Here is a 24,857-nt window from a genome sequence, read left to right as displayed (position 1 = left end):
CAGGGCTGCCAGCAAGTGGGGTAGGGATGGGCAGGAGGTGGAGTGTAGGAGTGGTGAGGGCGAGAGGTCTGGGTGGGAGCTAGGGTGCAGAAATAAGCTGGGAGTAGGGTATCTGGCCAGGGGAAGAAGGCAGAAGCAAGGGACGGGGAAGGAGAGGGCTGAGGGCAGGCTGTCTGGCCATAGGGCAGGAGCAGACAGATTTTCTGGCCGGGGGTGGGGGGGAATGAGTGAGGGAGTGGGGGTCTGAGCATGAGGAGGTGGGGGGGCACTCACTTATTTTCGCTCCGCTTGGCAGGCAGGCACAGCATGGCAGTGAGTGTGGCCGCAGTGCAGGATCACCAGCTTGCCCAGCAGCCACTGACACAGGGGGCAGCCAAGCAGGGGTCACCCAGCACCTCGCCTGGTCCCTCGGGGCTGCCAGTGGGCCAGGGCAGCAGGCGCAGCGCTTTCTGGCACAGGCTGAGCTCCAGGCTCTTGGCTAGCTCCCGCAGCCCCTTGGACTGTAGGTGGGCCAGCCGGGCGGCGGCACTGTAGGCCTCCAGGGCCTCGGCCATGTGGCTGGTGTGGGCCAGCGTGTCCCCCGGCACAGGCAGAGGCCCCACTCGGGCTGCGGCAGCTCAGGTAGCTGTGAGCCGCTCAGCTCCATGCTGCCCGCTCCGCTCGCCAGCAGCTCCAAGGTGCGGCGGTCTCCCCGGCAGCGGCGGGCTGAAGGAGGAGGCCGGACCTGGGGCCCTGCATGGCAGAGGCAGTCCCACAGGGGGACGGAGAGGGCCGTGCAGAGCGCAGGGGTGGTGCAGGAGGTGGCAGGGACTTGCTAGCAGCAGCGCACACTGCAGCCAGCTCGGCGGTGCCTCCCAGCACAGAGCCACTGTGCGTGCAGCCTAACCTGCTGCCAGCACCCTCCCCTTTCCCCGGCAGCAGATTAGGCTGCACGCACTGCATCTGGCTCGGGGGTGCCTCCAAATGCAGAGCCATTGTGCACGCAACCTAACCTGCTGGCAGGGAAGAGGAAGGGCGCCGGCAGTAGGTTAGGCTACGCATGCCACTCAAAATCAGCTCACATGCTCCTCGTGGCATGTGTGCCGAGGGTTGCCGACCCCTGATCTACACACCTGATAGACATTTATCTAACCTGCTCTTAAATATCTCCAGTGATGGAGATTCTACAACCTCCCTAGGCAATTTATTCCAGTGTTTAATCACCTTGACAGGAAATTTTTCCTAATGTCCAACCTGTACCTTCCTTGCTGCAGTTTAAGCCCATTGCTTCTTGTCCTATCCTCAGAGGCCAAGGAGAATAATGTTTCTCCCTTCTCCTTGTGATATCCTTTTAGATACTTGAAAACTGCTATCATGTCCCCTCTCAGTCTTCTCTTTTCCAAACTAAACAAACTCAGTTCTTTCAGTCTTCCCCCATAGGACGTGTTTTCTTGATCGTTAATAATTTTTGTTGCTCTTCTGTGGACCTTCTCCAGTTTCTCCACATCTTTCCTGAAATGTGATGCCCAGAATGGGACACAAGACTTCAGTTGAAGCCTAATCAGTGCAGAGTAGAGCAGAAGAATGACTTCTCATGCCTTGCTCATAACACTCCTGTCAGTGCATCCCAGAATCATGTTTGCTTTTTTTGCAACAGTGTCTTGCTTTTAACTCAGTGGTCCCCAACGCGGCACTTGCCGGGGCATTTATGTACGCCCACCTAGGGTGTGTCTAGACTACATGCCTCCTTCGATGGAGGCATGTAGATTAGCCAGATCGGAAGAGGGAAATGAAGCCGCGATTAAAATAATCGCGGCTTCATTTAAATTTAAATGGCTGCCCCGATCTGCCGATCAGCCGTTTGTCGGCAGATCGGGGCAGTCTGGACGCGACGCACCGACAAAGAAGCCTTTCTTCATCGGCACAGGTAAGCCTCGTGAAACCAGGTTTACCTGTGCCGATGAAGAAAGGCTTCTTTGTCGGCGCGGCGCGTCCAGACTGCCCCGATCTGCCGACAAACAGCTGATCGGCAGATCGGGGCAGCCATTTAAATTTAAATGAAGCCGCGATTATTTTAATCGCGGCTTCATTTCCCTCTTCCGATCTGGCTAATCTACATGCCTCCGTCGAAGGAGGCATGTAGTCTAGACACACCCCTAGTGACCAGGGCTGGCCTGAGCCATTCTTGCGTCCTCAAAGGTATTTGGTGCCTAACTCCCATTGACATCAGTAGGGTTTAGGTGCCTAAATACCTTTGGGGCTCTGGACATTCTCTGTACCAGGGAGGCAGCTGTAACTGGTGCCAGTGAGGCTGAAGACTAGCCCCCCTATACAGCCATCCAGCCTGTGACAGGCTTGGAGTGAGTATGGAAAGAGCGCTGCCACTGCCTTCTCTCTTGAGCTCCTCCTCCTTCCCTCCCTCCCTCCCCGCCTGGGGAGAAGGGAGGGGGAGAGCCCCTTGGAGCCCCCTGCTTCAGGGGGCTGAAAGGATAAATCCAGGAATGTCTGTGGGGTGCTCAGATACCACTGTGAGGCAGGATACAGAATCCAGAAGGTAGGCTGATATTCTCAAAGGATTTAGATTCCTAAGCCTAGTGAAATCAAGGGGAATAAGGCATCAGAATCTTTTTGAGCATCTGGCCTGTGGAATTTGATTTAGGATCAGTAGGACATACCTATCCCCACAGTAGGTAAGTCAGGGCATTATAGAACAACACTAGCATAAGCTGCCTCATTTATACAAAAAGTGAAACCAAACAGCCTTCGTTCCTCTCTATACCCGTGCATTGACATTCTTGGGCTATGTCTACACTACCAGGTTATTTCAAAATAAATTATTTTGAAATAATAACTCCCAAAATAACTATTTCAAAATAAGCCTGTTCCTCTTCACAAGCTGGAGTTATTATTTGAAATAACAAGCTCATTATTTTGAAATAACAGGCTTGGTAGTGTGGATGCTTTCCTTGTTATTTCGAAATAAGGGGAGTTATTTCTATAACTTCCCAGTGTAGACGTGCCCTAGGGCTAAAGTCATATAAAGCTACGCAACTTTGGCTATGTCAATTGCGTAGCATAAGCCAAAATAGCTTAATTCAGCTTTTGGCACTGTCTACATAGCAGGAAGTTGAAGGAAGAACACTCTTCCTTTCACTTCCCTTACTTCTCGTGAAATGAGGGTTACAGGAGTCAGAGTAAGAAGTCCTGCAGCTCAACATTAGGCTTATACTGTAGATGCACGCTATGTTATTTTGGAATAACGTCAGGTATTCCGAAATAATGCTGCTGTGTAGACATGCCCAGAGGCTAGGTCTACACTGGCAGGTTCTTGCGCAATAACGGCCATTCTTGCACAAGAACCTGCGGAGTGTCCACACTGCCCACCCGCTCTCGCGCAAGAAGATTTACAGTATGGTGTCGGAAGACAAGTCTTCTTGTGCAAGAGCTACGCTCTTTTCTAACAAGTGTAAGCCCTCTTGTGCAAGAGCTCTTGTGCAAGAGGACAGTGTGGACACGCGGCAGCAGGGGTTTCTTGCGCGAGAAATCCCTATGGCTAAAATGGCCATCAGAGCTTTCTTGCGCAAGACAGTGTCCACACTGCCGTGAATGCTCTTGCGAAAAAGCACATGGCAGTGTGGATGTGTTCTTGCGCAAGAGTCCTTGCACAAGAACCCTTGCGTAAGATGTTCTTGTGCAAGAACCCGCCAGTGTAGACATAGCCTAAGAGAACAGAGAACCATATTGGCCATTCCCTCAGCCAGTCCCTCCCTGTGCTGGCATCATTGCCACTTGCTCTAGTCTATAAATCATTTAGGACAGGGGATTTCTGTCTTGTAAAACACCAAACTCATCTATGATTAGTTCTTCTGATTTTTTATTTTAACTCATAAGCCCGATAAAAAAGGCTGATATGAAAGTTGAAATCAGTGTTTATCCAGTAAACCGTTGAGAACATTAAAGGCTCGTCTACACAATGGTTATGGGGGTATGATTCTAAAGCACACCAGTATGTTGCTCATTAATTGGTTAAAATGCACTAGGGAACATTACAAAAAGATAACTCAGAACGCTATACACAAAGAGAAAGCCTCCCTTCTCCCCCCCGACTTTTGGACTTGTTCACAGAACTCAATTTGCTAACAATACCCCCTAAATGAAAGAACCCCAAAACAGAGCCCTATCTGTGATCTATAACAGCAGCAGGTATTTCTCCAGTGTCTGTTGCCACGCTATCTAAGTAACATGGATTCAGCGAACCGCTCCAAAATGGTCTACTTGCAGCAGTTAATGGACTAGCTAGAGATGGCAGTGACCAATTAAACCATACAATGCACCTCCCAGTGACACAGCTGTCTCCCTTCTTGTGTAGGGATTGTGGCTTCTGGATGCCCTAGAGGAACATCTGCTATTGCACTGTCTGTATCTGCACCGAACCACTTCAGTAACTTCTTTCTCCTTATGTTAACAGGTTTCCTTCTATGTCTGGTGATTCTACTGATGTGAAAGCTCTCTAATGTGAGTACCCAGCAGCAGGCTTCTGCTGTCTGTGGTCTGGACTTTGACTCTCAAAGTGATCTGCCAGCTCCCTCATCTCCCCGTAAAGGCCAATGTGTTAGACCATCCATGTCCATTTGCTATGACATACATCAGTGTTGATGAGAGACAGGAACACTGCCGGGTGATTTTGAGCTGCCAGAATAATCAGCTGTATGCACAACATGGCCTAAAGGATTTTTCAGTTAGCAGCATGCACCCACTAAAGAGCTTAGAGACTCGGATTCTTGCTGGGGACTTCAACGCTGTAGACTCATGTCACCTAGGCAAGGCAAGCTTGGCCAGTGCCGCAGAAACCCGGCTGTATCGGAGCGTTGAGAATCTACACTGGGCAACAGTTGCGGACTCGAGTCTGTATTCCCACTGCCGGAGCATGGACAATGAGCTGCTTTTCCACTACAAAGGTGCCAGTTACTGGTCTGAAGGCTCTGCAGAGAGAGCTCCACCCCCGAGCACAGCAGACCCTTGCAGGCACTCTGAGCGAACATCATCACCTGCGCGAAATGTCCCCCTTCCTCCTTTTGCCAAAGTGCCTCAGTGGCTTTTCCCTTCCCCGGAGGAGAGGGCCCTACATGGGGATGCCAAAAAAGAACTGAAGGAGAAGCTGAGGATTCACAGCGCCAAGGTGGTGGCGGTGCCCTGCAAACCCGTGCGTCCCCAAGCACCTTTGACCAGCTTGGTGGCGAAGGAGTTCTCAGCATGCCGGGTGTGTCAGCAGTGCAAAAACGGGTGCTCTGTACACTGCTGTGCGGTGTTTGTGGAACACGCTGCCCTCAGTCATGGCTCTGCAGTGGTGCTGGGGAGACAAAGGCCATGTTTTACATGCAGGATACCCTGTCCGGAAGACATCAAGCAGGAAGCTCGGAGGAGGTTGCAGCTGCGAAGACAGAACAGCTCTCCCAGCCTGACGCTCCATCATGCCAGAGAAAGCCAAGAGATTGTCAAATCCAGAACCACTGGATCCCTGAAGGGATGTGATGGGGAGACTGAAGCCAAAGGGGCGGGAGAGCTGAGCAGAAAAGGACACTGTAAAGGGAGGCTCTACATCCCTACCTTTGAGGAGTTCAAAAGAATGAGAAACAAGGAGACATGTTTATCTGCAGGTACCAATGAGCCAACAAAGTGCCTGAGTGAGGGGTCTCTGGCAAGCCAGACTCTGGAAAGGGAAAACCATAAGAACATCTGCACAGCTGCGCCTCAAGAAGCCCTGGAAGCTAAACTCACCAGCAATTCCACAGAAACAGCGGATGACTCCGATGACGTGTTTCATGAAAGCCACATTGCTGCTGGCTCTGTCCATTATCGAGACATTCCAGCCACGTGGGGCAGCTTCAGTTTGCTCAGCGGAGCTGGAGCTAACCAATGTCTGCTGAAGGATAGTAGCGAGCAGTTATCAAGTGCCGATACGTCCCCAGTCCCTATTTGCTCTAGCCCGATTCCACGATCACCTTTGCCAGCAATAGCAATCCATGGGCAGGGGGAGGAGGTCTGCAGTGATGAGCAGCAGGGATTAGACTTGAGACAACTGAGTGGAGTCCTTCACTTCGCTGGACAGGCACTGGGTTCTGAAGCCCAGTCTTCTTGCTGTCCATCGCTGCTGTTAGAAGCCACAGACCTATCCAGTTACGGAGCTAAGCTACAAAAAATGAAGGATGAGTTCATAGGCTCAGCACTGGATCTTATTAAGAAAAGGTAAAATTCCCTGTTGGGACCCTGAAAGCAGTCCTGGTTGAGGGGTCTACGTCTCTCTCCCCGTACGTACGTGCAACTCCCATTGGCATGAGTACTCTGCAGTTATACACAGCCACTCAGCATAGGACCTCAGAGTTACACAACCTAAACCCAACAGATATGACTATTTATTAGTTGTATTATCACAGTACCTAGGCATAAATCGGATTCCCATGTTTCCACTATTTTTTAATCCTAATAGAAGTAGGTATTTGACACAAACATTCCCTTTAGTTTTGCAACACAAACTTTACACTATTCTGCCAGTACCTGAGTTTTACACAGAGGACACTCATAAGGTCAGCCCTCTTTATCAATGAAAGAGAGATATGCACCATGTTTGCTCCCCTAGGGAACAATTATTTACATTGGGTTTGATAATAAACAGAAGTGTTTTTATTAAGTACAAAAAGTAGGATTTAAGTGTGTGCAAGTGAAAACAGACATTTCAAAGTAAGTTACTAAGCCAAAAAAACCAAAACACACCAGCTAATCCTAATACACTATGAAACTTGCTACATGCAAATTCTTAGTATGTTCTAATTCTCTCTTTCATAAGTTAGGCAGCCTCCTAGCTTTGATCCAATCTTTCTCCATTTCAGTCTTAGATATTTCCAGCAGGCATCTTAGATGATAAGTGGGGGGGTCTCCTGACATCTGGCAACTCCCTCTATTGTTTGATTTCCCTGTTTATATCCCTTTGCCCAAGGCGAGAATGCTTTTGTTCAGTTCAGGTTTTTCTTACCTTGAGTGGAAAAGTACCAGACCCAACATGGGTTCCAGCATCAGGTAGCCTGGCCACATGTCTTCGTAGGAGCAACCACTATTTGGACTTACAGGAAAAACAAAACCATTCACAAGTTGTTAACTTGACCACCAAGTCATCAAGCTCGTAAAGTATCACTGATGGCTTTTACTGGTATATATCCACTAATAAAACCAGTTTCTACTTAATATTTCTAATTTTACATACAAGAAAGATACATGCACAGGAATAGGACATACAGATTCAGCAAATTACAACTTTCAAAATGACATGTTACATCACCCATTTTGCATTAAGTGTCTTTGAGTTATGCATATTTGTATTCATAAGCTAATTTTCATAAAGCTGGGGGGCACAATAGAGGAATCTAGCTGGAGTCTCAGGCTTGTAACAAAATCCAAACTCACCACTTTTACTCCCATGTCACTTGAGAGGGCACAGAAATAGTTGGGACATACTCCTGCTCCCACTGAAGGGAGTGAGGCCCAGATGTATTTATGCTCCTGACACCCATTGACATCAAAGTTAGGAGCTTGACTACCTTTGTGGATTTGGGCTGACTTTGGCTCCATCAGGAGCAGGAGTGGGCCTTTGAAAGATGTGCTGATGAACACATCAGTGAGAATCACGTGTCTCCTGGTTTTACGTGCCCAGTTACAGTTCTACCAAGCAGTTTTGTCTTTAATTAATGGTACCATTAATTCCCTCCCTGGTAACCCACAACTATTTACTTTAGACTCATGTAAATGTTTAATAGTTTAACATTGAACATTTATTTGATTTGTGACTTTGGGATGGTGGAAACCTATAAGTCTCTCATGAACCATTTAATCCCATTGGCTCACAGAAGAGTCCCTGCTGGGAGGAGACACAATGGTTTACCAGGGTAAATCCTACCTAGGTGTTTACATGTAAATTGCACTTTCTGAGCTATCTAAGCCATGTGGAATCAGTATCCAGGGCAAGGGCCCGCAAAGAGCTGGGGACTCTTACATTGTTCAGCTATGCATTTGGGAGGACGAGATAGAAATGAGATCATCTATTGAAGGAAAGCCCAGGGCAAGGGCTGTTCTCCTGCAGTCTCTCTCTCCCTAGGGGAGATGTTTAAGGAGAAAGACCCCACAGGAGAAAAAGTTGGTAGATGAAAGAGCTGTTGTCAAGGGCAATGAAAAGCAAAGCCAACAAGATCAGGGAAAGTGTAAAAAGAGGTTCAGAGGGAGACCGCACAGCCACATGGAACCTCTCACTTCCCTGCATAGTTCCCTGCCTGCCTGAAAGCTTAGCGTGAAGGTGAACCAACTTCAAAAATCAACCCATCAGACCAATTAACCTCTAAACAGCCCAAGAGATTTTACCCTTTGGGTGGAGCAGTGCCAGAGACTCCATTAAGTCCACTGGGGACTTTGCTACTGCTGTCAACTTTATGTGACAGGTGCTGAGATGCTACAGTGATGGATAAAACCCTGTGGCTGATTGAGAGACAGACAGTGCTGCTGCATCTTTGCTGGGCTCTGCCTCACATATTTCTTCCCAGCTGAATTTTCTTGTGCTTTGGCCTGCAACTGAGTGTGGCAACCTCGGATCCCAAAGCACACAAGGCCGGGATGGATAGCACTCCAGGCTCCGAGACACAAAACAGCTCAGCTAGCAAGAGTCGTACTGGGGTCCAGAACAGAGGCAGCTGGGTCCTGAGCGTGGTAATATGGTAGAAAGCGGGTGGTACTAGGGAAAGGCTCACAATATGGTGTCAAGTGTGGCACATTCTGGATCCAACACAAACTGCAGCATCTTGCCCACTGTTCACCAGTGGGCCATGACTAGCAGACAGCATAGACGATTTTAGAGAAGATAGTGAACATCCAGCAGGAACAGCTCTGAAGGAATAAGGCTAGCATGTGGCTAGAGGAAGGAATGTCAGATTGGGTAAGTATAAATGGGAAGAAGCAATGGAGGATGCTGAGAGGGAAGATGAATAACCCAGAAGATGCACAAGGGAATGAAGTTCTGAGGCCTAGAGAAGAGAAAACGAACTAGGTATAGTGCTTTGTGTATGAACTGAGAACAACAGCCCTAAGTTAAGGGGCTAGCAGAGATGTTGGCGTCCTGGCAAGAGGGTCTTTAGAAAAGGAAATGAACATCGCTAAGGACATGGGTGAAAGCTAGAACAATAGAGGGAACTCTGGAATAACTGAAAGGGAGCAGGAAGGTCAGCGAAGCTGGTGGATGGAAGAGTTCGACTATCAAGAAGATGTTGTGGCAGACTCTCGCCAGAGTTAGGGAAGAGTCTGAATGAGCCAAGTGTGTGAGGAAAGAGAATTTTAGATTCTGGAGGAATATCTGATGAGAGGGGAAAAGAGGGCCCAGTGGAAGTGGTGGCAGATGAGGAGAAAGGAAGGAAGATCACTTCAGAAGCATTGGCTAGAGATGGGCTGGGAATGGGCCTCCGCTATAGTATTCAACCATATTAGTATTAAAATGAGCACATGTAGATAGCAACCTTCACCAAAAGGCCCCACTGCAGCTTGCAAACGTCCTCTCTTACAGAGGGAATTGCTTTACCCACCACTGTAATGCAACCACATCTGCGGTGGTGAACGGGGCACTGCACAGAAAATTAAATCAAAAAGGGGAGAGCACTGTATGGAGTTAAGATTCCAGGGGGCCATTTTTAAAGAGGCAGTATGAATTAAAAGCAGGCTCAGGTGACAATATCCCACCATAGGTAGACTAATCCCAAAGAGTCGTCCCTTTGTGGAGTTCCCACAGGAACATGACTTAGACAAAGATAAGATAGTGTGGGTCCTTTTAGCGGATTTGAAGGCAAACAGCAGTAGGCAGTCTGCACTAGGTATGGTGTCAATTATGTAATCATCACCTTCCCAGCCACAGCGCTATGTCAAACAGTAACAGACAAAGGATGCCATGGAAACATCACAGAGGTCACATTTAAAAACCCGAGAGGCAAGGAGCAGGCCCTGGGCGGCCGCTGCGCACCAACGGGTGCTGTCCAGCTGTGTGAGAGTGCAAACACACTTCCCCTTTGCACTCCTCTGAGCCTGCTTCAGGGTGCACAAAGTGGGCTGCCCCTGCACAGGTTGGAGCCTAAGCCAAAAGCTCAGCCAAGGAAGAATCCCAGCTCACCCCTCTTGCTGCAGAGGGAGAAGGAATGGCAGGAGAGCTCCAACTCTGTGGTGCTAAAGGATCATGCTTGCAGCACTGGGAAGAGCCTCCTTGGACTGGTGAAACCAGCCCAATCACAGTGCAGCAGCCACAGTGGGGAAAGCAGCATTAACTCCGGTACATTGCACAAGCAGCGTATTTTGTGGTGTAGCTCCCACCGCAACACCAATAACCTGTGTAGTGAGCAAAGCAGATATAAAGAAAGCTGCATTCATATGCAGCGTGGATACTGCGGTAGGAATCAGAGCTGTTGCGTTTCTTACCTGTAACTGGCCAACCCTAGTGCAGATTTCATTTCTTCACTCTAAAGTAGTCTATTTTTTGCACTCTTTTCTCATTCAAAACCACCTGGACACTCCCATTTCCCAGGGAGGGTCGCCTTTGGAAATGTTTAGAAGAATCAACAAATATATAAAAGCCACAAAAACTCAAGCTGCGAGTGAGCTCCCCAAACACCATTCCCAGAGCACATTTCATGAGAAGAGCTCCGAGCAGTATGCAAACATGAATGAATGATCACAGCTTTGTGAGTTAAGTCTGTATGGTCTGGTGGATAAGACACTGCAGAGGGAAACAGGTGATATGAGTTCCATTCCTGACTCTGCTGCTAGGAGAGCTTGGGCAAGTTGCTGCCCACCCTGGGCCTCAGTTTCCCTTCCCACTTTTTGTATGTTTAGATTGGGGCAGGAAAAATCTCTTGCTTCATGTTTGCACAGTTCCTAGCACAGTGGGTCCCTTATCTCAGTAAGGGATTTTAGAGGCCACTGTAATATGAACAGCATCATAATTTTGTTATTCCCATTCTACAGAGGGGACAATAGAGGCATAAAGAGTGACAGGGCATAACAGGATCCACACAGCAGGTCAGTGGAAGAGTCAGAAATAAAACTCAGGGGTCCTGATTCCCAGCCTTCTGCTAGCATTGCACGATTACAGTGGCAATCTATACTATCACAATCATACGCAAATTGTGCAAATCCTCTTCTGGTCCAGCTGAGATCTAGAAGCACAGAAGTGTGTGAAAATGAAAATACTCATTTGAAAAATTACCCAGCTATTCAGGCCTAATAAACTCAAATTCAGTCTGAGTTCTCACTTTCTTAGGACCAGATTCAGGTTGGGGTCTGTGCTCATTCTCTTTAGCTGAGCCGGTTCACTCATCCCTAATTATAAAGGAAGTATCAATGTGTGACAGTACTGGGAGCTGCAGTTTAGCCGCTGTCAGGCGTCAGCAGTAGCCTAGGAGTAAAAAGCTATGAAAAGAATAAGCCGTCATGCTGAAAGGTATTGGTTAGTCACAAACACTGATATTTCAGTCCCCTGTATCTCCCTGTTCAGTTACACCAAGGTTGTCTGTATACGGTCCTGAGGGACAGCCCTTCTTGTTAAAGGAATTTGAACCCAGGGAAATGAAACTTCCTCTTCCAGAGTGCCTAGTGATATAAACCCAAAGCAAAGTCCTCATGAGCACTCCCCTCCTATTCTTCACCCATTGATTGGCTCATCTATCAATATTCCACCAAATCCTGTTCCTGTCTTCCCTAGAAATAACTTATTTTATTAGAGACACTGGCCATTTAGAATCATAGAACCATAGAGCTGGAAGAGACCTTAGAAAGTCATCAAGTCCAGCCCCCTGCTCTAGGCAGGACCAATCCCAACTAAATCAATTTAAATTGAGTATGCTTTTTAAAATGAGTTCAAAGCAGTGCCAGACACTACAGTCTCCTTCTGGGCCAGTTTTTATGGTTTTATAGCCACTCTTTCCCATTTTAAAAGTCCCTTGTGACTGAGTGATTACCACACAGAGTGGGACCTGACTACAAAGAAACGGATCATTCCCAAAATGTAAGCGGTACAGCATGGAAATGGTGGACTACAGGCTTCTTTAAATGCTACCAAAGGGCTTGGTCCAAAGTCCATTGCCCTCAGTAGAACTCTTTCCAATTACTTCAATGAGTTTTGAATTAGGCCCATATTTAATAAGCTGGAAAAAAATTAAGGGTAAAATATTTTCCTGTTTAACTTATAGAACTATTAGGGCTTGCTTGTCCCCGTAGAAGGTAACATTTTTCACATATGTAATATAATTTGTATGTTGACAGTGTCTCTTTGAATAACAGCAAGAATGTAACTGGTCTTAAAAATATGTTTCTGGTCTGCATTGGGGGTTCCTCATAATTTACAAACAAAAAATGTCCCATGAGTCTACAAGACATGAGCAGTTATTCTGCATTTGCACTGCTGTGAGATCTGAGCTCATTTTGGATCCTTAAACCACACACGTGTTTAATTAAAACAAGAGAACGGCGCAAACCCTTCCTGTCTGGATTCTTCTTTGAATGAGGGTGCTCAGATTTCAGATTACCTCCTAGCTCCTAGGTGTGGCTGCAAATGCAGGTAGATGATGTTGATCGGTATCTGCTCCTTCCCTTGCAGCTGCAGTGCAGAGACTGCTGCCGACTCCCCAGCCACAGAATCATGTGACCCCAGGAAAGCTGATCTCTCTTCTCTGGAGGACAGTGACCAATACGCAGTAATTTCCATGGCAACGCGGAGGTGGAAAAACAAGCCAAATGATGAGACACCTAGTGACATTCAACCTGCAGGAAGCGTAAGGAAAAATTCCTCTTTGACCCCAGGCACATGCCTGGCACTGGGCACTAGCCACCATTAGTGTCTAATCAGTGAGAGAGTCTGGGGGATACGAACGAGGCTGATTTCTGACTGCAGGCATGGAGGTAGAAAGGAAAGTTGTAAATCAATTCTGCTTTGTTAAACGATGCTTTCCTGTTGCATTATTTTTAATTCAATGATTTTTCCTGGCAAGTTCTAGTGTAAAAGGCGCTAGTTCTTCCCTCCCCTCTGTACAGGCCACCCCTGGCTTGCTGAGGCCGGAACACCACTTTGTGTGTGTATAATCTCCAAATAACCCCCAAGGACTTCCTTCCACCTCCCCACCCCCTCGAGCGCAGCACGGACACTCGCTGTGTAACCAACTAATCATACATTCAAGCTCTTTTAAACAGTGAGGGTTAGTTTTTTAAGATGTGGCTGAAACAGGACCTGTTGAGTGACTGATCCATCTGAGTGTGCGTCTACAGTGCAGGGCTTAACTAGAAATAAGCTATGCAAATTGAGCTATGTCAATTGCGTATCTTATTTTGAAATAGGGTGCGTCTGCACAGCACTTGTTTCGAAATAGAGCACTCTTCCTCCGACTTCCCTTTTTCCTCGTACAGTGAGGGTTACAGGAGCCGGAGTAAGAAGTCCTCCAGCTTGACAGTATTTCAACACTATTTTGAAATAGCTGCCTGCTGTGTAGACGCAGACTAAGTTATTTCAGAAGAGCGTTGCAGTGTAGACCTACCCTGAGCCTGGCAGAGACAGTGGGCTCAGTCTTACTCTGCTGGCACTGGTAGCTGTATTACAGCAGTGCCTAGATCAGGACCCCATTATACAACCGCAGAGAAAGAGAGCAGAAGAGGACACAGAGGTGATCCATGATCCCACAACAGAGCTGGGTTTTGAACTCAGGTTTCCTAACCCCCATGCTGTGGTCCTAGCCCCAGACTGCACAGCCTCCCTCTTGAGTGGCAGCTTTGCCATTGACTCAGTGGCAGCAGGATCGGGCTCTGTCATTGCAGCCTGCAGAGCGCCTGCTGTCTCTATCGCTGCTTTCAGCTCCGACTGAGCTTTACATCATTTCCCTGCCCCTGTCCTAATGCCACTTGCCTTTGTTGCAGAGTTCTGGCCCCAGCTGCCGCAGATCCAGCTTTGACATTGCCCAGGACATTGCAGGCTGCACCAAAGCCCAGCGGGAGTGCCGGCTGCGGCCTCATTTCAGCGACCCCATGCCAACGGACGCTGTGAAAAGAAAACAGCTGGAGCTGAAGATAGCTGCAGCAGCCCGGCAACACGCGCAGAAGCGCCGGCAGGAGAGAGACCACGGTACCTGCACCGGTACCTGCATGGAACGGCTGGACTGCCCTGGCCCTTCCTTGGTCTAATTGTAACAGGAGACCCTGCTCCCTCAACAGGGGCAGTGTAGAATTCAGTGGTGATGGGCCAGATCCTGATCTCCGTTACACTGATGGAGTAACTCCACAGACTTCAGGGGCGTTCTGGGCTTACACTGGTGTAAAGGATTCAGAATCTGGTCACGGGTGTTGTATAAATGGAGCTTGGTGATGCTGGTGTAGCCTGGGCTAGCCCCAGAGTGGAGGGAGGGGGCCCTAGCAGGCATGTGAACAGACTTAGCCATTTCTGTACCACCCCACAGGATCCCCTCCTGCGGAAGACTAGCAGGAAGGGGACATGGCCAGGCTTCCTATGCTCTGGCTAATCCCAGCTGCCCCAAAGGCCATCAGGGACTGTGGGCAGCTGGGTTCGACTTAGGGCAACTCCTGCTCTCACCTCCAGAACGGGCTCCCAGCTCTGACACAGAGATCCAATGGCCCTACTAGATACAAAATCTGCACTGGCATAAGGGAGAGGAGATTCGGTCCAAAGCCCCTGCTCCTGGGGGAGGCAGTGCCTGGAACTGCCCTGCCCTGAGGGTGGGAGGACACGGATAAGAGGAGCTAATTGGTGTGTAGCCACAGGCATTCCCACCTGCCCGTTTATAGCACAGCACAGCACAGCACAGCACAGCAGTGGCTCTGCCTCTGCTCCCCTCCACGGCTTCCACTGCTCCCTGCAGCGCCTTCCGCACTGAGACAATGCAGCCCTCCCTAGCTAGGCCCCTCACTGCTCTGGGCCTCCAAACTCCACACTAAACACAAAGAAACTAACTCTTCGCTTCTCTTGGAGAGGCCCTGACAGGCAACAGCCTTCCCCAGGGGCGGGTCCCTGCTCTCCACCAGCTGAGCTGGGCTCTCTCTTTTTAGCCTCTCCCAGAAAGCCTGACATCTGCTTCAGGTGTCACACTTAAGGTGGATCGGGCCCTCAGCAGCCCATTAACCTCTTCCTCCCTTCTGTGCGATTTGCACAGCCCCTTCACAAGATGTTGTCCATAATTGATAACTAATAAAAGGGTTCCTGCACTCAAAGGTTCCTCTGGTAACTGGCTCCCTCTAGGTACACGTTCTGAATAACATCCCCTACCACTGTCGGCTTTATTTTTTAGCCTCAGCAGATCACAACCTTGAAACATCCATGGGGGGGAGGGGGCAGAAGGGCTTATTATTTGCCTGGCACTAGACAGCATACCGAGCCCTGCAGAATAAATGGTGGGGAGAGAGCACAAGCCATTTCACAGAACCCAAAGCCCAGCGATGTCCTTGCTGCACTTCCCAGCTTGAATCCCTGAGCGACCGATGGTTATTAAAGGTCCATTGTAAGGGTCAGATCCCCAGCTGTTGTACACGGGGTGGCTGTATTGACTCTGCTGAGTTGCACCAGCTAAGGATTGCACCTAGCTCAGTGAGTGAGCTGCAGCGTTTGAAGTCAGAGCTGACATGTGCACAAGCCCCGGTGAATCGGGGCTGTGTGTTTGCAGAGTCTCCTGACACAGGCACTAACAGGCGGGTGCAAGCCCCCAGCTTGGAGTGTGCTGAGTGAGCTCTTCCTATCCTGAGCCATGTTTGTGTCTGTGCTTTGCGCAGGTCCAGTGGTGGCTAAAGCAAACGCCTCTTATGGCAGCAGCTTTGATGAGAACAGCCATGCCCCACGCAGCTCCCTGCGATCCAAGCACCGCTGGAGCAACGTCAGCAGCCTGAGCGCGGACAGCGGCATCGTTGGCCTAGCCGACGAGAAGGATGATGCCGAGGCCGGTGGCACGACCAGAACCAGAACAGCAGAGGTGGAGCGGGCAGATAGCGGCATCGGCCAAGCACTGGCCAGGAAGTGGAAAAACAGGGCTTCTGAAACACTGACCTCCTTGCAGGCCTGGGAGGCGCACCGGCCCTGCACGGACTGCGGCGAGAGAGATTTCCCAGTGGAGACAGACACACAGAATCAGAACAAGAGACGAGACCTGTGTGCAAAGTGCCAGAAGCGCCGGACAGAGCGAAAGGAGTCGATCCTGGAGTTCGTCAACACAGAAGCCAGCTACGGCGAGGACCTGCGGATCATCAAGGAGGAGTTCTACCTCCCCATGCAGTCGGCTGGGCTGCTGACACACGAGCAGCTGCTGGTGGTGTTCAGCAATATCCAGGAGCTGATTGACCTCAATGAAAATTTTCTAGAGTATCTCCAGGAGGAAATTGACCAAGCCTTTGATCAGGTACCATCCCTGCACTCAGCTTTGCTTCTGCCCTTAGGATCAGTGGCTGGGTCAATAAGGCCACATCATAGTAATAATTGAGAGGCAGCATTGTCTGGTGGTTATGGCACGGGACTGAGGATAGGACTCATGGGTTCTGTTTCCCAGTTCTCGGCCTCTTACCAGTCAGCACTCTGTTCAAAGGCCTCTGTCTCAGTTTTTTCTCATGCATTGAGTGCTTCTCTGGCTGTCTCTGGGGCTTCTTTGATGCGGCTGCCTTTGTGGCATTTTTCCTGCTTCTCTATCTCGTGCACACAGCTCCATCAAAAATACCAAGCCTCCTGCTTTTGCATTCGATCCACAAGCAAACCCCTCCACCCATGTAGTTCAGCTCCCTGACCAGCCTTGCAGGTGGCTTGTGTTTTGGGTGGTGGCTCCTGTTTTTTAGTTGTTTATTCCATCAAGGAGCTGAATTGCTTCTTACATTTATCCAGCAAGAAGAGCAGCTGATGCACCAACCAGCTTCAATGAGGTTTCACCTAACCACCAGTGTAACGTTACCTCAAGTGGGGAACACAGTCCCTTCAGAATAGCAAGCAATACAAAAGTTACATTAGAGATTGGGGCCTCCGGGAGTGTCGCCAGCTCTGGGAGGAGCAACCAGACACTGGAGGACCCTGCAGAGTGGGCATAATGAACATAGGTCCAATAATGTCCAACTCCAGTCAAACCACTGGCTCCCACTATCTTAGAAAGCCCCAGCCTGTGGAAAGCGGGCAGTGGTCTATGACTGTAGAAGTCACTCGGAGCACAGAGCCTGTGTTCAGGAGGTCAGGTCCATGCGGCATTTGCAATACCTTCCAAGCTTTCGCAAGGTGTCTCAAATGAAACCTCTGCAAACCCACATCATGTTGGAAACCCAAAGCACCTTCCCAACCCACTACACAGGCTGGCTCCAGTGTGGGTTCTGCAGCCCATGTCACTTCACCAGCCAAATTCAAGATGGATTATCATGTCACAAGGGGAACGGGCCGTGTAAATGAGTCTGGGATTAGAAAGGACAAATAGGGCTCTTGCAAATGTGTTTCTGTGCTCAACGGGGACTGTAAAACTGACATCATGGGGCAACATCCTTATTGTCTCTCCATCACAGGTGCTCAGCCTACACAGAAAAAATGTTCCATGTAATGCCTGCCCCGCCCTGCAAACTCAGCCTGGAGCAGGGAGTCAGAGGGATTTTTCCTTTTCGTACATTGTCACCAATCAAGACTCTTCAAGCCAGATTACACTCTTTATTTATGCACGGGTGACTCCATTAGTAGAGCTGGTGGAAAGCAGAATTGCTGATCTGTGGAAAACACTACATTTCAAATCCAAGCATGTGACATTGTTTCCACTGAAAATGTGTTAAAAATTGACATGTTCCTGCAAAATATGTTGACGTTTACAAAACACCATTTTGCAGTGGAAAACTGCCCATGACAAATGATTTGAGCAGCTCTACCCATTAGCCACACAGAGAAACCGATCTGAGCTTGGTACACAGAGCTGTTGATCCACCAGAAAAAGGGATGTAAATGTAACCAGCAAGCCTCACCCATTAAGGGTCAAGCTTACAGGTTCCGGTTAACTGGCAGGGGCTGGAGTAGCTCCCTGCCCACCCCGGACAGGGAGCTGCTCCAGTCCCACAGGGCCCACACACCGGCTCTCTCGGAGCAGGGTCGGCAGGGGCTGCCAGGCCTATTCTTGGAGAGCCAGCTGCAGAGCCCACAGCAAAGCCTCCTGGGAGCCGGCTTCACTGCTGGCCTTACTGGCCCCAATCCCAGAGAGCTCACAGCGCATATAACTGTGAGGATTTTTAGCAGTTACGCAGTTCCATTTTTAAACAACTTTTTACATCCTTAACCAGAAGGGACATTCGCCCTTAGCCAGGTTGACACTGCAGGGCTAAGAACCACTAAAAAAAGGTGCAGATCTGACACAGAAACCCTGAGAAAAGATTTGCTAAGCCAGAAGGTGCCATTTTTACATAGTCATTTTTCAGTAGAAAAAAGGAAATTTCATGGTAAATAGCTGTTTCCTTTCCATGTGTGTAATGAAATATGATCCAGAATCAGGATATGGTGCCAGATAAGACCACACTTGAAGCCAACCGGGTCCAATTCTGATCAATTACGTAACTGCAAATCTAGAAAACCAAAGCTGTGAGGTTAACTCCAGATTTATGTAAGGATACCTGAGGGCCAAAGCTGGCTCTGTGATGTGCCAAATTCCATTTAGCCTGGCTGCTGGGGGCTTTCAGCAAACATTGCTTAAAGCTGAGGGCATTTTGCACAGACAGTTTGCTGGTCACCCTTAATGTGCAGCATTGTATGACACCCCCTCATCTGACTCTCCCCCACAGCACAGCACAATGCAATCACTGCCACATGGCTGCAGGGATGCTATCCCAAGATACCCAGCCCACTGATACAGAGATTGTGGGGTGGGACAAAACATAAGCCTAGTACAGCAGGGGTGTACAGGTGACAAGCTCAGACTTTCTGCTTTCTTCATAGGGAACACAATCCATTAGCTGCAGTATTCAAGCCGGAAGTTTACATACTTTGGAGACCACCTCCTCCCCCAACACACATATATGTAAACCATGCCACATGCATGTCTTTAATTGCAATGACTTCCATAACACAGTAGCCAGGCCCCAGGTTCCTAGCGTCTTCCACAGGAAGAACAGACATGTGCCAAGTCAGAATTGCCTGTCAGCAATTTCTCAAGCAGATGGACAGTGAAAGCAGCTGTTGTTTGTATTGCCAGTTGCTCCCCTCTGGCTGCCTCTTTCTTCCTTTGTCTGTAGCCCTCTTTGCCACCGCAATATATTCCTGCACTAAAAGGCTACAGGATTATTACCTTTCTCACAGCAGTATCACAGCACGAACTCCAGGGTACTGGGTATGCAAACATCTGAGCCAGCCAATGGCCTTGCCTGACACCAAATTCTTATTCTGTGTCTTATTTTATTACATGCATAGAAAGAAAACAGCAATTTACCATGAAATTTATTTTTACAAAGCATTGCAGAGTCCCATCTCGCCCAGAGGAGAGCCATTAAAGGCACCTTGGTGCACCAGCCAGCCCCGATAGCTCAGGACAGAGACAAGGCAATCCCTGAACAGTACCTGAGTTACGCTCCACTCCTGCCCACTTTTCTCAAACCTTGTCTGTGTCATTTACGAGCCCTGGTGTCAGCCCTCCCTGGCACTCCTTTGTGGCAAATGGGCAGCAGTACTAGCTCTGGATCAGCCCGCTGGGGAGAATAGGGATGTAAGCGACTACTCGACTATCCAATAAGCAAAAGCTTATCGGATCGTTGACTAGTCCCTCAACTAGTCACTTCCCCCCTACTTGCTGCCTCTATCAAAAGCTGGTTCCCCCCAGCACCATCTCCATGGGGGGCAGGGAGACAGACATGCCTCTGCTTTTTAAATGTATCAAGAGCCTACTGTCTCTTAATACATTTAAAAATAAGAAGCATGGGGGGGGGACCCGGCGTGAGCTGGGAATCAGATATCCGGGCTCACACTGGGTCCTTCCTGCTGCGCTTTAGACATTTAAAAGGGAGAACCACAGCGGGGTTAGCTCCCAGGGTCGATAAGTGGGGGAGCTGCAGCGGGGTTAGCACTTAAAAGTTCAAAGCGGTACCATGGCAGCACTTTCAACTGAAAGTGTGGCCACAGCAGGAGTGTAGGAAGAAAGCCCTCCCAGCAATCTATGTAAACTACCTCTACCAGGGGAGTAGCTAACAGCGCTGGCAGTGAGGCTCCCAGCGCTGTACCCTGGTTCACGCTAGTGCTTTACAGCGCTGTAACTTGCTGTGCTCGGGGGGGGGAGGGGATGTTTTCTCACACCCCTGAGTCATAAAGTTACAGCACTGTAAAGTGCCAGTGTAGACAGGATGGATGGGGATGGGCTCCCATGGGAGCCCTGAAAGGAGGCACTTCAGCAAGACAAGGGTGACTGTGGCACAGAGCACAAAGGGGAACAGAGTGGAGGAAAGAGAGGATTGGGCAAGTTTCCAAGAAAGATGGGGATCAGTTTCCTAGCAGGCAGATTCAGACCCCCAGAAACTTCATGATCTGTGTGCTTTTGAGGGAGGGAGGGTCCTGGGGTCTTAGCTAGGAGGCAGGAGGCTCCTGTTGGGTTATTGCCCTGGCAAAAAAAAAAAAAAAACCCATCAAGCTGGCAGATTCTGGCAAGTCCAAAGAACTTAAATAAGCAGCCCAACAGTTCTGCAGGCTGCTCTCTATCACCTACATTGCAGATGCTGTCAGCAGTACTTGGAAGAAAGCAGTTCAGCCTCAGGAGCAGCACTCTAGTATAGGACTTAGGAGATCAGAATGCTAGTGTCAGCTCTGCCACTGAAGTGTTGTGTAACCTTGGGTGAGTCACTTAGCCACAGCTCCTCATAGGTAGTTCAGCACCTAACTCCCATTAACATCAATGAGAGATATGCATCTAAATGCCTTTGAAGAGCTGGGCCATAGCCTCTGCAGCTCCATTTCTCTATCTGTGAAAACGGACACTCACTGTAAAGCGCATTAAGCTCCTGGAATTAAAAAGCAGGAAGGATTGTTTCCATTAAATTAGCCTTGGCGTTTCTTGCTGTCTTGAGCAATGTGGGAGATTCAATGTCCAATGAGCTGGCGCCTCTGAAAATCTGGTCCACAGACTCTTCTCATGCAGACGCTACCAGGCTTAGTAGTCTGACCTGCACACAAGGTGACTGCTTAGTGTAGTAAGTGCGCTGCCCACGAGGAAGCATGCCCAGGGTTGGCATCGGCCCAGGCGAGCCCCCGTCTCTCCTCAATTGACCACCTGGCTACTTGTGTGTCTGCAGGGTGACGAGGACCTGATGACCGTGTGCATTGGCGAGATCTTTCTGGAGTTTGTCAACATGCTGCCAGCCTTTCAGACCTACTGTCTGCAGCAGTCTTCTTCGGTGAACATGCTCAATGCCCTGGAGAAGGAGAAAGAGCTACTCAGGTAGGGGGGGCTGAGTGTGTCTGTCGTGGGCTATGAGAACCGAAGAGATTCAGAAAAGCATCAGCCCTGGCGCCTAGAGACTGAAGCCATCCATGTGGGAAAGAGGCAGTTCAGGCTTCCCAAGGTGCGTCACTTCTGGCCTGATGCGACTCCCTCTAGGAGCGAGAGGGTAATTCCCCCTCCTTAGCCCATTTGGTCTTTAGCCTTTCTGCTGGGGTACCCCACAGGGACACCAGTGGTGGTGGATTTTATGACACCGACACTTGTCCACTCAGGACTGGACTGAGGCCCAGCAAATTCATTTCATATGGGTCATCAAACAGTCCAAAATGGGAACAGCTCTCAGTCACTGCTTACCAATGCCATGTTTTCCACTGTATGGTAGACTCCTCAGTGGGAAGCAGTGTGGCCACGTACGTTTAGCACGGGAGAGGGACTCAGAAGCCCTGGGCCATATTCACAGGTCTGCCACTGGCCGCTGGGTGCCCTTGAGCACATCACATCACTGCTCTGAGCCTCAGTTTCCCCATCTGTAAAATGAGGATAATGTTACTGCCCTCCATTGCAAAGTGCTTTGAGATCTGCTGACAAACTGCACTGTATAAGAGCAGTAGTAGTATTGGAGCGGGGGTGGGAAACCTAAGGCCTGGGGAGCCTGTGCTGGCGCTCCAGCCTCCATACTGTCCCCACGTGCTCTCCCCTCCGCCAGGCTCTGGTGTGCAAGGGAAATGTGGGGAATCATCATCTTTTTTTTGCTTCTCACTTGTGTGCAGCCCCCAACTGATTTTTCTGAGGGTCAGTGGCCCCCTACCCAGAAAAGATTCCCCAGCCCTGTAGTAGAGGGTCCAGGTATAACTAATCCTGACTCAACAGTGCAGGGTGATGAGCTGCTAGTGATCTCATGAGGTCCTTTCCAGCTCTGCATTTCTATGGTTATTATCAAATGCAAATTGGGGTACCAGTGAGGCTAGGCTGATTCCCTCCAGCTGTAGATCTGGCCCTAAACACTTTACAGTCCTTTGGTGGAGAACTGTTATCAAGCGAAGCGATTCGTTCCATAATGCAGTGCATCCCTCAGGTGCTGATGACAACTCTAAACTTAAGAAGTTCAGAGCACCAGAAGCCTGTGAAAGCCAACGGGGGTCCCAGGTGTTCAGCTCCTCACATCATGATGCCCTTGTAATGTCCAGGGGCTTAGGGGCATTACAAAGCAGTAGTCTGGTGTACACGGCCATTGGGGAAATCCACGCCAGAGGCAGCGCAGGGCAATGGTCAGAGTTCTCTCAGGGATCAGTAGCTGGAAGATCCGATGCAAGGGGCTGGGTCAATGGGTTGAGGAAGGGCAAGGTGGCAAGGCAGTGTTAAGGGAGGTGGTGGTCTGTTCTTCAGAAAACTACCTCTTCCTGTTGGGGCCTTTATGTAGCCAACATACCCAGTGAGGGTGCTGCCTGATCATCCAATCAGAGGCCTCAGCATGCTGCCTGATCATCCAATCAGAGGCTTCGGCATGGTGCTGTGGGCTTGCAGGTCTTTAGCACTCAAGTCTGTCAGTCTGGGCTGGTGGTTCACTGTGGTGCATTGACTAAGGATGCTGTCTAAGGAGCTGGGTCCAATACCAGTGTTCTGACAGTCCTTCGTTTGCATTCTAATTTCATTGTCTGCTGGCAGAACGACCCTGGGATGATTCCCTTTTTTAAACCCCCACAGAATATTTCTCAACGTTTCCCAGAACGACAATACGGTGCTTCGGCGCATGAATCTGAGATCCTTCCTGATGGCCCCCTTGCAGAGAGTCACCAAGTACCCGCTGCTACTCAGCAGGATCATCAAAGCCACCATTGAGTACCACCCGGATCACGGCAGCCTGCGGGAAGCCAAGAGCCGCATTGAGTCCCACCTGGAACACATCAACATGAAAACCAAGCAGGAAGGGAACACGTGGACCCTGCGCTCCTTCCGCCAAGACAGCAAGAAGAACAGGGAAGTCATCAATATTGAGATGAGGGAAACCGCCATCAAAACCATGGGCTGGCTGCGGGAGGAGACGCGCTTTGTGATGGAAGGGCCCCTGCAGCTTGCCCAGCCGCCTGATGGCCAATGGGTAAAGAAGGGCAGCAAGACCTTGAAATTTCAGAACATGCAGGTACTGCTTATGGTCAACATAAAGCGAGTGTCTGACTCTAGCCTTGAGGCTGCTGAGCTGGGACCCGTGAAAGATGCCGTCCTGGTGCTGATCCGGGACAAAAACAATGGGAAATTCAGTTTGCTCAGGGAACCCCTGAGGCTGAGTAACTGCGTCGTCTCCGCAGACCCCGACAGCAGTGATACATTTGAGCTCATTGAGATCAGGCGGGAGGCATTTGTATTCCGGGACGGGGACACAGCGCGAACTCACCACTGGTTCAGGCAGATTAGGAGATACTCGAGAGAGCTGGGTTCTTGGAAGAAGCGGCGGAATGCTCTGCCCAACATCATGATAAGCACATCCCATAACAGGTCTTGAGATCTAGGGAGAATGTTGGAAAAGACTGGGCTAAACCAGTGAGAACTGCACGGAACCGTCCCTGGACTCAAGGGTTGAATTCAACCCTGACTCTATCAACAATCGTGGAGTTACACCAGGAATAAGTCTGGCCTAACGAGGGTGATAAATTACTGGCAGCATTGCAACCGGCTATTACAGCCTCACCTGGGATTCCAGCAAGAAGGACTTAACATCCTATTTGTGACTCATTCGCCTATTATGATTAGACTTCTTATGAGGAGCAGGTCTCTGGAAAGAAACTAATGAGCTAAAGTTGTTAATATTGCACTGAGAGTTAATGGTGTCAGGTGCTTGACAGTACAGGGCTGTGATGAGGAGCTCATCTTGATCATGAGTAAGGTATCATTGTTGCACATATTTAATCAGCATTAAATAAAGCCAAGGTCAAAGGTTGGTGCAGTATTACTGAATGAAGGAGGAGGTTTGGACAGTATAACTCTCGAGTTTGACTGGTTTCCTCTCTCTTTCCCAAGAACTATATTTTATTATCTGATTCCTACTGAGTTCAGTGAAATATGCTGTTGGGGGGAGTGGGGGAATCAATTGTTCTCTTTTAAACCAAACAAAGCAGATGCAGATTTGCTCAGATTTAATCAGAGTTGTATGAAAGTACAAACCGAAAAAGCAGATGAAATGTACTCAGCTTTCTTTCCAAAATAATTGTAGAACACTCTGGAAGAGCAATATCCCCTACATTTAAAATCATCAGGTTTTTAACTGGCTTTAAGATATGTCAGAAGACTGATATAATGATACATCTGAAATATTTCAGAACTGTGGGTTTGTAAATAAGGGTCTGTAACCACTTCTAGTAAATTTCAAAGTCTGTGATTATTTAAAGATGTAATCTAGTGTAT

At 49.1% G+C, this 24,857-nt stretch overlaps 1 protein-coding gene and 1 long non-coding RNA gene across 2 annotated transcripts; one reads left to right on the top strand and one right to left on the bottom strand.

The window, feature by feature from the left end:
* The first annotated feature begins 4,615 nt into the window (after positions 1-4,615).
* On the top strand, positions 4,616-23,958 carry LOC102443795 (uncharacterized). Its single transcript, XM_075934396.2, has 6 exons — positions 4,616-6,225; positions 12,650-12,824; positions 13,957-14,161; positions 15,817-16,436; positions 21,310-21,455; positions 23,163-23,958. Exons 1-6 carry the CDS (start codon positions 4,616-4,618, stop codon positions 23,956-23,958), a joined length of 3,552 nt encoding a protein of 1,183 aa, XP_075790511.2.
* On the bottom strand, positions 5,201-23,983 carry LOC149524034 (uncharacterized). Its single transcript, XR_016350001.1, has 3 exons — positions 23,851-23,983; positions 5,758-14,077; positions 5,201-5,329 (listed from the first exon to the last, which is right to left on the bottom strand). It is a non-coding gene; the product is annotated as an uncharacterized LOC149524034 (long non-coding RNA).
* Between the last annotated feature and the right edge of the window lie 874 nt (positions 23,984-24,857).

The sequence above is a fragment of the Pelodiscus sinensis genome, chromosome 7 (assembly GCF_052426305.1).
Source record: "Pelodiscus sinensis isolate ZL-2025 chromosome 7, ASM5242630v1, whole genome shotgun sequence".
Classification (NCBI taxonomy): Eukaryota; Metazoa; Chordata; order Testudines; family Trionychidae; genus Pelodiscus; species Pelodiscus sinensis.
The sequence above is the reverse complement of the archived record's forward strand: the minus strand, read 5'-3'. Positions and strand labels throughout refer to the sequence as shown.